This window comes from Echinococcus granulosus (genome assembly GCF_000524195.1).
Source record: "Echinococcus granulosus chromosome Unknown EG_S00054, whole genome shotgun sequence".
NCBI lineage: Eukaryota > Metazoa > Platyhelminthes > Cestoda > Cyclophyllidea > Taeniidae > Echinococcus > Echinococcus granulosus.
This window is the reverse complement of record NW_020170434.1, coordinates 431,174-443,331: the sequence shown is the minus strand read 5'-3', so window position 1 is coordinate 443,331 and position 12,158 is coordinate 431,174. Positions and strand designations below refer to the sequence as shown.

General features: G+C 42.4%; 2 protein-coding genes across 2 annotated transcripts; one reads left to right on the top strand and one right to left on the bottom strand. All coding sequences in view use genetic code 11, as the record gives it.

Moving 5' to 3' along the window:
* Nucleotides 1–3,907: 3,907 nt before the first annotated feature.
* EGR_06300 (Eukaryotic translation initiation factor 4B) lies at nucleotides 3,908–7,182 on the bottom strand (the record flags this gene model as incomplete). Its single annotated transcript, XM_024495549.1, has 6 exons — nucleotides 3,908–3,997; nucleotides 5,079–5,331; nucleotides 6,309–6,379; nucleotides 6,451–6,619; nucleotides 6,704–6,909; nucleotides 7,111–7,182. The coding sequence occupies 6 exons, from the start codon at nucleotides 7,180–7,182 to the stop codon at nucleotides 3,908–3,910; spliced, it is 861 nt and encodes a 286-aa protein (XP_024350072.1).
* A 555-nt stretch (nucleotides 7,183–7,737) lies between these two features.
* EGR_06299 (ATP-dependent RNA helicase DDX24) lies at nucleotides 7,738–12,158 on the top strand (the record flags this gene model as incomplete). Its single annotated transcript, XM_024495548.1, has 12 exons — nucleotides 7,738–7,816; nucleotides 8,615–8,730; nucleotides 9,124–9,201; nucleotides 9,238–9,307; nucleotides 9,390–9,643; nucleotides 9,886–10,053; nucleotides 10,099–10,369; nucleotides 10,470–10,856; nucleotides 10,931–11,167; nucleotides 11,458–11,659; nucleotides 11,899–11,972; nucleotides 12,064–12,158. 12 exons carry the CDS (start codon nucleotides 7,738–7,740, stop codon nucleotides 12,156–12,158), a joined length of 2,031 nt encoding a protein of 676 aa, XP_024350071.1.

Below are 12,158 nucleotides of genomic sequence, written 5' to 3'. Positions count from 1 at the left end.
TTTTAGTGAATCACCAAAATTCGTACACGCTTTCCCACAATTTGGCCTAATTTTAAGTTGTTTGAAAAAGCAGGAAAACCATTTTCCTTAGTTATCAAAGGAACAAAATGTGACTCACTTGTTTATTTAATAACGAGAGGTTCGAAATTGTCTGACGAATAGACGCCACATTCTCACCGGTACCTGAGAGGTGCGGAGTTTCACCCCTAAGAGAGAACGGGATTTGCTTAGCCTACTTATTGAATTCAGTAGCAAGGTGTGGCCAACACGGCCCATGATGCAAGCCGATTGAGGGAGTGGAATGCACCCAAAGAACCCTACGGACGTGTTGTTACCTATAAGGAGAGGTAATCACATCCTCTTCTCATCGTAGTACCTGTAAATCACTGAGACCCATTGACTGGATGATCCCTCGAACATATTATCAACCGATAGTCAAGAGCTTTTGATCTCTACCAGAAAGGCTGCATCATCACCATCAACGAGTAAGGTCAAAAATGGTAAACTTATAAGATGACGTTATGTGCCAGTATACATAGGGAGGGTAGAGGCGATTGTCAAGTCCCTGGAACGAGAGATTTATTGGCATGTTTCAACTTGGACGATCCAAGAGTACAAGATCAGTACTGAGGCACCGAACCGTCCGACTCGCAACTGAGAGGGCTGCCATCAGCACGGTCCAAAGTGCTGATATTTGGGGCGATTGACGAGCCCCCTATCGAAGTACTGGGGTTAGAGGGTGAACCAACGAATACCCCATCCGCCGACTTATGCCATCTGTTTGGTTAGAAAGTGACAAGGCGCTTTTTCGCATATATGTGATGTGGAAAATTGGGGCGCAGATCGTCAGTGATGGATGTTAAAAACGACTTAGAAGTTTTATTAACGTTTTTTGACATTTTTAGCGAAATAGGTCTCCCGTTTATGCAGATAAAAAATAGGCCAAAGTAAACGGATTCTTAAATAAAACACGGAAGTATAGTTTGTCTTTATTTCTTTAAAAAGCAAACATAAGGATTCCCAAAAAACTTACAACATCCGAACAGCCGTGTCTGGACAGATATCCTCCTTGAAAGTGACATCAGGGCCGTCACCAGAGACAAGTCTCTCCTAGATAAGAAATAAGTTCTCTTACTTGTACCCTTTTAACCTGTCACAAGTCACAACTACTTTACTAATCTATGTCTTATAAAAACTACGAGGTGGCATATGGGACCAGGTAAGTAAAAAAGGAAAGGACGTACATTTTGTAAATTTGCTTCCAATGGCAAATCATTTCCTGTTACACAGTTCTCCTTCTCCGCTCCTTCCTCCTCATCACCATCATCCTCCACATTATTGCCAATGGGAAGAGAAGTTCTCAAAGTTGAATGTCTAGCTGCCAACTTCTCGTCTTCTGAAACCACTAAAATGCAAGAAAGAGAATAACAGTCCTTTCGGTCTCGCACCTTCATTTTCTTGACAGCTACTCTTTGATTAATCCATTCAGTAGAAGATTAGTTGATTTTAAAATAGCTCGGCAAACAAATCAACTCTTCCAGTTTATAGGACAGTGTCATGAAAAACTACCCTCCTCTCATTCCAAGGCAGTTTCAAGGCTTTAGGTCCTTCTGTAAAGCTGCATTCCATCTTCGAGGATAACTCAGTTTTGAGATAAATGGTAACGATTCGAAAAGCCATCTCAGAAGAGACACTATACCTCTCACTGTTTGTCACGTAAAGGGGAGAGAGAAAAAGAGTTCTTGCACCCTCCTATTTCCACTGATAGTATTTCTTCAAGTAGCGGTCAACAATGGGAAAGTAGACTTGACAGCTCATGAAGAACAGAAAAAGGTAACTAGAGCTAAAGCACATGCCCTCCAAATTAAAGTGCTATTTAAAGCTGAGTTCGAAGTAAGCTTCAGTCTCGTAATGGAAGACATAACATTGTAAAGGTGTTTTCTTTAAGGAAAAAATTGCCATGTCTCCTCTTTTCTCTCCTACAGGATCATAAAATCAAAGCACCAGTCTATATCCTGTCAGTGGTAATCAAAGGTGCAAAATCCTGGATCGAGAAGGTTACCAAGGTGAGGTCCTACAATTTTTCAACACGAATACGACATCTCTTGCAACCGGGAAATGGCTGGTTGGGAGCCAATGATGGTCATGCTACTTCTAAAAACACCTTGACTGGAGAATTGGAAAAAAAAATGTTTAATCCACTTTCTCTAAATAAGAAGAAGTATTAAAGCTTTGCGAAAAGGTTTCTGTATTGGCTCAAGAATGACACAATAAGGAACCTCAATACTTGCTTACATTTCAAATCAAGACGCTCCAAAGATGGCACATGTTTTATCACCGTGGGTCGATAATGTTCAGATGTCTCCGTCGACATATCAATCCTCTCCATGTCTAGGTTTTAAGGATAGCACAAAATCAAGCAATCGACTTTTTACTTGGGGGATAGCAGCAAGGATTGCCAAGTAGGAACAAAGTGTGCAGAAAAGCTAAACTGCTAAGATGGCGAACTTCATTGAGGTCGAAAATTGCATTGTTGCGAAGATAGAGCTCCTTTAGATTCACACAAAAGGAAAAGGCCTCAAGGCTTGAAATGTTGTTGGAACTACAGAGGGAGAAAGAGTAGTTTAAAATAAGAAAAAAGGTCAATGATGAAAGCAACCTCAATGAAACGACTTCAAGCGTTGGTACATTTTGGAGAAGGGAGGCGTCACAAATCCGTAAGCCCCTAAATAAAAACGTAATATTTGGTTGAAGCATACCAGAGGTTGACTCGCTTAACATGTTCCAAATTCTCTTTTTGAGCCCGCCTCAAAATCATCGCTTCAGTTAAGCGGTGACCTATCATAGTAAGCCTGCAAATAAAAAACAGCCGAAATTGGGTAAGAAAACGGGGATAAGAATTGACGCTATATGTAGCAAAAACGGTTTACAGGTAGGTTAGATGAATAAAAATAAATACGAGAAAAATGTAGTCGCAAGAAGCGATTGTTAGGGAGGGCGCGTCTCTAGATTTATTTTGCAAAATCCAAATATTAATAATCTCTATTCCTTTAAAATCTCATATTCGGCAGTAATTTTCTGTAATAATAGAATAATGCCCCAAAGTATGAGATTTCCTTCGTCGAAAATGAATATGGTGTATCCAAGTACAGGCAAGCAGAATTTAACCGAACACTAGACAGCTCCACTCAATTGCAAACACCTCAAAGGCTGCACTGCATTTGAAATGCCACATTCACATCGAGACAACAAACCCACTAATATAAACACAAAAGAAGCATACCAAATTAGCCACGTTTTTGTTGTTAAGGAATGTCATAAGGCAGCACACGTTTAATAAAATATTAAATTTTGATTCTCACTTGTGGAAAATCAGTGACTTGGTGTTCACACTTCTAACAATATGCATCTGCAGATTTTTATTAGATTGGACCTTAAATTCAAGAAAGTTGTAGCGCTTCTGTCTCTGCAAGCAGCCTTATTACTTCCGTGTATCATAGGATATTTTGGCTTTTGCAGTAAGTCTACATATTCCCACACTATATCGCTCCGAAAGCTGTGCTTCCTACAAAATAATAAGCTGTAAACAAACAAGCCTTGTTGTTGTACAAAATTAAGTATTATCTACATCACATTCATTTAGCTTAAGCCTACATGAGGCAGCGTTAGCAAGGCAAAACACAGATTATTGACATTTGGGTGAACTTTCGCTTGTGCCTCCTGTTAAAAGTTCAATCTAGATAGCTGATTAAACTATCGAAACACTATACAGGAACACACATCATTTCACTTCACTGCAAGGATGTGATTTTTTTGCTTTTCTTTGTGCAGTGAAAGGCTTCGTATTAATCAAACCACAATGTTCCCAACGTGGACGTGCTATCGCCAGCTCAAATTTGATTTCTAGCTAGTATCCTCCGAACAGGTCCGCACAAACCCACCGAGTGATAACCAGATCACAGGCCTCAGCACCATGGCACCCAGTGGCCCCACTTCGCTGAAAGTCTGTATTGACCATCTGCTACTCCCACCACGCGTACTACGCGAGGCAGCACCAAGGGGACGCCGGATCCCCACCCTTTCCGCACCCTTCTGCGTAAAAAACACGACAATTACTTCCACCATCGAAAGGGGATTCTGTTTCCCAGTACAGAAACATCTCTATACACACACACGGATAGACCCGAGAGAGGTGGAGACTAATGTTGGCGGGAACAGGTGGATACTGACAGACGAACTAGCAGCTGAAAGAAGATGGGATAGCCGAGGGGTGGATGATGAGAGGGGACGAAATAAGTGACCCAGTGAATGGCAGTTAAGGCAACTAGCTGGATGGTGTTGAAGACGCGCCTCTAGTTCCGCGTCGTCACCAATGGCTTTGCCCACGCATTTTGACGAGGTGGTTGTTGTTGTCGTGGTTTTTCTTCCGTTCGTGCCTCTTGCTGTACCTAAGAGGTGCAAAAGTTTTGTAAATGCGTCAATATCACCCAAGAATTTGGGCTGAGAACATTGGAATAAATAGAACGAACGCGACAAGAAAATTAGCTGAAGTAAGGAAGAAAGCGGGGCCAAATATGAATTCGTTTTCCCTAGGGAAGGTGAGCAGATGAAATAGCACTTACGGTGGCAGGGGGAGCGGGTTCTTTCACTGTTGTCTGTGGTTTTTCGGTTTGGAGAGAGGTCTTTGCCATTTTCTAGGTAAAAGACAGGAAACGCATAAACCCACTGAGATGACTCAATGTAGCTGGGGGTAGGAATATGTAGGCATAAATGGGAATGACAGGAGGCAACTGGGTCATTTGATAGTGTAACGCTCTACTTACTAGTAATAAGTAGAAAAAACTGGAAACCTACTCAAACGAACGGCAGAAGAATGTTATACCTGGATGCTAGAGTGGCGTTATCTATCGCCGTTCTAGTCGTGTTTACAATACGTATAAACCAAATGCTAAACATGGGGCAGTGAAAGTAAATGCAATGAGACCTCTCGACAAAAAGGAAGCCCACTCTACAGAGATGTCATATGAGACGTTAAAGCAAAGAGTAGGCACAGCTATGAAGCGAATTAACGACCCTACCTCCTCGATTTGCCGCTCCATTGCTGCAGTATCGACCGGTTTGGCGGCACCAAAGATAGCGGCGTGACGAGCAGACGTGGCGACCTCGTCCGCATTTCCATTGAGAGGTTTCGTGCGCGGTTGGAGACGAATGATGGGACGTTCGGGGAGCGGTCCTGCCACAGCCACTGGAGGAGGAGGAGGAGGACGCACCGCCCGACGAGTCCAACCCGAGGGGTCGGCGCCACCCTCACCGGCCGCATCAAAGCCGCGGCTGAGAGAGTTTAGTAGGATCAGACGGGTTCCACTAGCACCTTATTTATCACCTTCAACCACGTGAAGCCTAATTAGTTGACTTTTACGTCATGTGTGTTAAAAGTACTCTTCGTGGGTCTAACGATAAGGGACCACACTAAACAAAACAAGCGATAAATACTCCTGAACTGGTGGGCTTTTCAAGTAGTTCAGAAACAAATTGATTCACGTGAAAACTAATTAAAGCCTGTGTTACTTTAGAACAGGCCAATGTAGAGGCTACGCGGACCGATAGTTTAGTGGTGAACGTGTTGAAAACACCGCTAACACGGCTTCTGGTATCACACAAACCAAGTGCAGTATGATTTGCGAGAATTTTAAGGCGGCGAACTGCCCACCGACACAAAGAAGACTTAAAACAGCCAATGACATTGAGATTAACCCTTGAAAAACTGGACCAAGTACATCAGCCATATACCCTCTGCACCGGTTACACACGCACATTGCAACCCCAAGACGATCGTGCCTCCAATTTTACGGATCTCCCATGCTCCAATAATGGAGTTATCCAAATACTCAAATCTTCACCTAAGACGTCAAGGTAAACAAGGAATCAGCAGTCAACACTAATGCCGTAAAGGAGTGAAACTAAGCTTTAATTTATGAACATCTAGAATGGCCGAGAGAGAGTTCATCTCAAATATTGCTCAGCTAAATGAAAGATCCAAGAAAAGAATTGATATGTATGACCGGATAAGTTTTCTAATAATAAGTCGCTACAAATTGAAGCCAGTTGCCCCGTTCATTAACACCTCGCAAGCGGTTCAAATACACACAACTATGATAGTGCATATGATCTTAATAGTTGCGATTGGCAAAAATAGTTCAGGTGATAACTCAGTGGGTAGACTAAACAAATTTTTAAGATGGATAAGGTAAGGCTAATCATCCTCCCTTTTGCGGGACACTCAAATAGTCTAATTATTAAAAAGTTACCTCCTGTAATCGGATCGACGAGAATTAAAGCCATCGCGGCCGCCATATCCGCGTCTATTGCTAGTGTCGTTCTAAAATATACGAGGACAGCGATTAGAACATGCACAAAAAGGGAATAGATCTGATGATCTGTCAAACTCACCTGATCAGCTATACGCATAGTCACACGACGGTTAAGAAGAAAGGCACCATTCTTCTCCATTGCTGTACCCAAATCCGCCTTAGAGGCAAAATCCACAAAACAGTAACCACGAAACTGACCATCTTCCTCGACGGTGCGAATATAAAGCGGGTGAATGGGAAGGAAAAACCTAAAGGCAAATGCAGTACAGAAATCCACCGTTGGCATATAAGCTGAAACACTAGGATGATGAATAGTCTTTCAGACTACTTACTCCTCAATTTCTCTGCGGGTTGCGGAGAAGGCAACATTAACAAGTACGAGGCGAAAGGGGCCGGTGTCTGGGATACGAGCGATGTCTTCTTCGAGTCGAACAGCCTGTGGTGCGGATGGAAGCTGAGCTTTGATGCGCTGAAGCTCTGTCACCTTTTCCTTTGAAAGATGGAGATCAGATGGAATTGTTGCGGCACCATCAAGGACCTAAAAAAATCAAAAGAAACCCAGGGGTAGCGCAGCACATACGAAGAAAAAAGCCTCCTGAAAACGCGAGTGATATCACACAACAGCAGCAGACAGTTTCATATAATAACACTAAACACAAATGTAGAAACATGTAAGCGCTGCATAGTTCGTACAAAGTTTCATTGAGAGACGGAAGCAAAATAACCTGGACACTCTTACACTGCTACTGGAATAGCTGATATCAATATCGAGAACTTGATTAAAACGATTCTTTTTGCCCTTTTTTCCCATGATAACGAAACACGCACAGGCAAACTGGAAGATTTGATAATGACGCCAGATAAATAAGATATCAAAACGTTAAATGCCACATTAAAATAATTAAAGGTGCATCAAAGTCAAGATAAACCCACAGTAAAATTTTTAAGCTATCACAGTATTTGGGTCAGAGAGGATGGGTGCACACTAGCTCTAGATGTTTATCTTAATTTGATTTAATTGTACACAGCAAAGCAGAGCCGTACAAATGCATTTGAATTTTTAATCTATAAAGCGAATTAACAAAAAATGTTATCTGTTCTTTACAGTAAGAATATCGAAACACCTTAAAATTATGGCGATATTTAGAATTTGGTTAATTGATGTAAAATAACAATACGCGTTTTAATAGAATACTGTATAACACCCTGGCACTTCCTTGAAGATGAAGAAGTCACAATTATCAGGCGGATTATGTGCATTCAGGGTACTGTAGGACTTGGGGCTACTGGCATGGCTCTACCACTCTTTACAATCCAGTAAATGAAGTAAGGCAGTTTTCCCATCTGGCTTAGTGTACTTTCCGCAATGCTTCAACCTTGCCCAAAAACAAAAAAAGATATGGCGCTTGGACAGAATATATATCCGACACAGAGAACGGGGTTGGGTTTGCTTGCATGACCAAGAAGCCAGAATATCTGGAGAGGGTGCAGTAGCCAAGACATGCAGTGATCCTTTAAATGAACTAAAAGTACAATTTTCGTTACAATACGTTTGAGAAATGACGAATGCACCGGCGACTCAACGCTAAGAACTAACCTTACATTTTCATTTTAAATTATCCAAAAAAGTTGCTGTGTGCCATAAAGATACAAACTGGCTGTGGCATTATTTTTAAGCACCTTTGCAGCAATAAAAATTGCGTCCTTTTTATCAGTTGCTTTTATGGATAACGCCACTTACACGAAAGCGTATTCAAGACTCACGTATGATCAGCCTTTATGCACACATTTTAGAACAGCACGAATTTTAATTTGAGCTCTATAACCAAATTTTGGTTTTAGGTTTTTTTTGTCTTTATCCTTTTAATGTAAGCAAGTGTAGAGGGTTCCGTATTTTAATTGTCTTAATTTTCAGAAGCGGCTTTGAAGTGCCGCTGTTCGACCACATGTGGTTGTTTTGGTGTGGGCGGCTGTTTTTTGTTCTTTCTTTGCTCTGGTGTATCAAGCCTTGATGCTCAATAATTACTGCTTGTGTGTTAAACTGCGTGTTTGTTCTGTAGCTCTGTGAAGTATTTTGTTATATTTTCTGCAGTTGTGGTCTGTGCTTTACTGATGCTCTATTCCCTCTTTTACTACCTTGTTTATTGTTGCTTTCGCTTTGATTGCAATTTAATAAGTTTTACTCAAATAGATTTTAGTGTTCTTTTAAATTTTGCAAATGTGGAAGTCGCTCTTTATACCAGAAGACATTCTGAAGGCAATCGAGGAATTGGATTTTAAGGAACCAACTCCAATTCAATGGCAAGTTATTCCTCTCGCTCTCCGTAATCGCGCAGATATTTTGGGCTCCGCTCCAACAGTAAGATACTTTGTCTTGTTTTGAACTTATTATCAGGTCAGAAATATCCTACAACTTCTTTATTATTTCTTTATCTATGAATGAAGGACTGCTTGCATGTTGTGCCAACCAGTATTTATCGGTTTTTGCAATTAGTTGACATAAAAAGCGCTTACTTTTGCCAACCTCTTGGTGGTTGTTTACATTTATAGTTATTTAACCAAAACGCCAGCTTCTTATAGTGGTGATCTTTTTGGACTATTGTCGCGATCCAATAATCGTGAATCTAGATTTCTTTTCAATAATGCTTTGATATGTTGTACGGGACAGAGTAAAATAACCTTTTCTCCTATGCTTGAGACAACACTTTTATTGTGTTTGCAGTGTTCTGTACTTTTTCTTTTAAATTTCTAGGGGAGTGGGAAGACCTTAGCTTTTGGCGTCCCTGTTTTAGTTCGTGTTCGGGAGGCAAAGCTTAGATTTGCTACAAAGGTTTGTCACTTCGCAAAATCCATGTAGTTCTTCTAGATTCAGTCTAGTCTTGCACTCGGTTCGCAGGAAACGCAAACTTCTCCAAAACTGTCGAAAAAGGCAAAAAGTTAGTTTATTCAGTCCTTTTTGTATTTAAATGAAACTACTTTACCCTGTTGATTACACCCCTATCTCTTCTTTAACACTAGAACGCGTGAGAAGTGCTTCACTCTCGGGATTGCATGCCAACTCATCTCGAGGTGAAATGAAGCGTCGTAAAGTAATGGAGGAGTTGGCTTTAATTGAAGAACTCGACCCAGACACCATGGATGTTGTTAAAGTGCACGATTTGTCAAAGAAGTCAGCTGTTATGCACTCCGAGGAGTCTTTTAATGGCGCTGTACCTTCCGACGGCGGCGTTCTAGGCTTGGTCATTCTTCCAACTCGCGAATTAGCCCTTCAGGTGAGCATATCGAAAGATATCCACTTACTCTAAGCTTCGTTCACCACCATACTCTGCTGCTTGCACCATCACTACTGTTGTCAATTGTTTTGGTTATCGGTGTTAGCACTAGACTTCTTCACGGCATATATACGACAAATATTGCCTTTGGGAAACAGTTGCCACGTAGCACTTTCTGCGGTACCGTCATGATAGCACGCCTTCGTGCCTTGGGACGCAAAAATCTCTACCTTACTTTCTAGGTGACAACACATCTGCGAGCACTGGCTAAACATATGACACCACCTGGAGTCACAATCGAAGCCATTGTCGGTGGAATCTCTGTTCAAAAACAGGAGCGCATTCTACGGCAGCGTCGTCCAGACATACTTGTTGCGACTCCCGGTCGTTTGTGGGAATTCATTCAGCAGGTAAATCTACTTAAATTCCTCCATTAGTTAACTCCATGTCTTCAGGAAAACGAAACTCTCGTCTCCATGCCGCAAACGCTTTCAGCGGTGGTTTTTGACGAAGCTGATAGATTAGTTGAATCACAGCATTTTGTGGAATTAAGATCAATTTTGCAATTTCTGAAAAACAAACCGGCGGATTTGAAGCGACAAACTTTTGTCTTCTCAGCCACTTTGACATTTGTCCACAGTAATGCTCTCATGCCTGGCACACACTCGAATAAACATATAAAGAAATTTGCAACTGGAAAAAAGATGGACGTCCATGCCAAACTTGGTAAGTCTGACTGAAATTTGCTGAGTGAGTAGTAGTAGTAGTAGTATCTACTCCTTCTACTCTTATTTCCATAGGTATTAGCTTCCTCGTTATTTTTCAGGTTTCCTTCGCGATATGCTAGGTCTAGCAGCCCGTGCCAAGGTGGTTGATCTTTCCTCTTCTGCACCTCCGGAGCTGATTGGCAAAATAGGCGCCTCAGATAATGCTCCAGAAGCACCCAAGAATACCGTTTGTCTTCCCTCCGGACTCTCTGAATATCGTCTCTCTTGTCCAAATCAGGTGGACAAGGATGTCCTTCTAGTCTGGCTCCTACTAGCCGCACGGGTGGTCAATAGCGGCCGAGCTCTAATTTTTTTGAACAGCAAATCAGGAGCTCGAAGACTAGCTGGCGTTTTACGTCAGTGTGGTGAGATATCGCCTTATCTCTGTGTCCTACATGCTGATATGCTACAAAAACAGAGGCTTCGTTCTCTGGAACGTTTCCAAGGTATTGAAAGTAACACAGCTGTTTCTTATCTCCCTCGTTAAGTTCTAAGCTTGACTTCCAAATCTGCCCTCTAGCTAGTAATGCAGCCGTGATAGTGGCTACAGACGTAGCAGCTCGAGGCCTCGATTTCGCCTCATGTGAGGTCGCCTGGGTGGTGCATTTCGATGTGCCTCGCACCACCGAAATCTACATCCATCGATGTGGCCGAACGGCACGGGCTAATCGATCAGGACGGAGTGTGGTGATGCTAGCCCCGGGGGATGTTCTACGGTGGCGCAAACTGGCTCGCAATTTACATCATCTTTCCGAAGGTTGCCTACTCATTTTAGCTGTTAGTAGCATGTCTTTCGTGTCTGTTTCATTTCTCTCTGGTTTCTAACATTTGATGTCTATTCTGAGTTAGTGTACCGGTTTGTGCGTTAGGTCCGCATAGGACAATAAAATACTTCGTTTTCTTTAGCGTTTTGATTTTTCCATCCACTTTCTTTTTTTCCATGCAGATTGTTGTAGGGAGAAATTGCCTCCGCCCAGTGTATTTAGGGCGGATTATTGTAAGCTGTCTTTTGCTGGTGGTAGTCTCTCTTAATCTCACCTATTTCAGATGGTGATGCTCTACACTTGCCCGAACTGAAGCCAACTGCCACCACCGAAGAAGTGGCCGAATTTCGCTCCATTGTCCGCCTAATGCGCGAGATGGATGAGATTGAACATGGCGCGTCTAAGAAAGCCGCCGATCGTGAGTGGTTTCTTCGCACTGCCCGTGAAGCCGACATTGATCTAGATTCGGACTTGGGTCTTTCGAGGTAGGTCCTGCTAGTCATTATTTAGCTAGCTGAAATTGGTAAATCCTTTGGCTTTATAGCCAAGTTATCCTACCTCAATCATGTCTTGCCTCCCTCTCTCTTGGTAGATTGTTAGCTTTGCCGCTTTTTCATCCCCTTTCAAAGTTGTGTGTAATTGTCCCACCGCACCTTGGATCCCCAGTGCTAGCTATGTGCTACTGTTCCTCCGAAACAAGTAGTATGCTGCTTTCTCATTCTAGTGACGATGATAACGACGGTGGGAATCGTAAACGTGTGAAGAAAACGGCTAAGAAAACAGTGGTTTCTCTTCGACGTGAACTGAACGCTGTAACTGCCCGCCCCTTTTTACTATTTGCGTCAAACAATTTCTGGACTTTTTTTCCCAACCTTTTTGCGCTTCTTAGATGCTGGCGTCGTGGCGACAGCGGCTGGAACGGAATACGAAGCATCCCCAGAAGGCACTATTTGGGAGAAGATTATGCGTTTTTACTCCGAATGA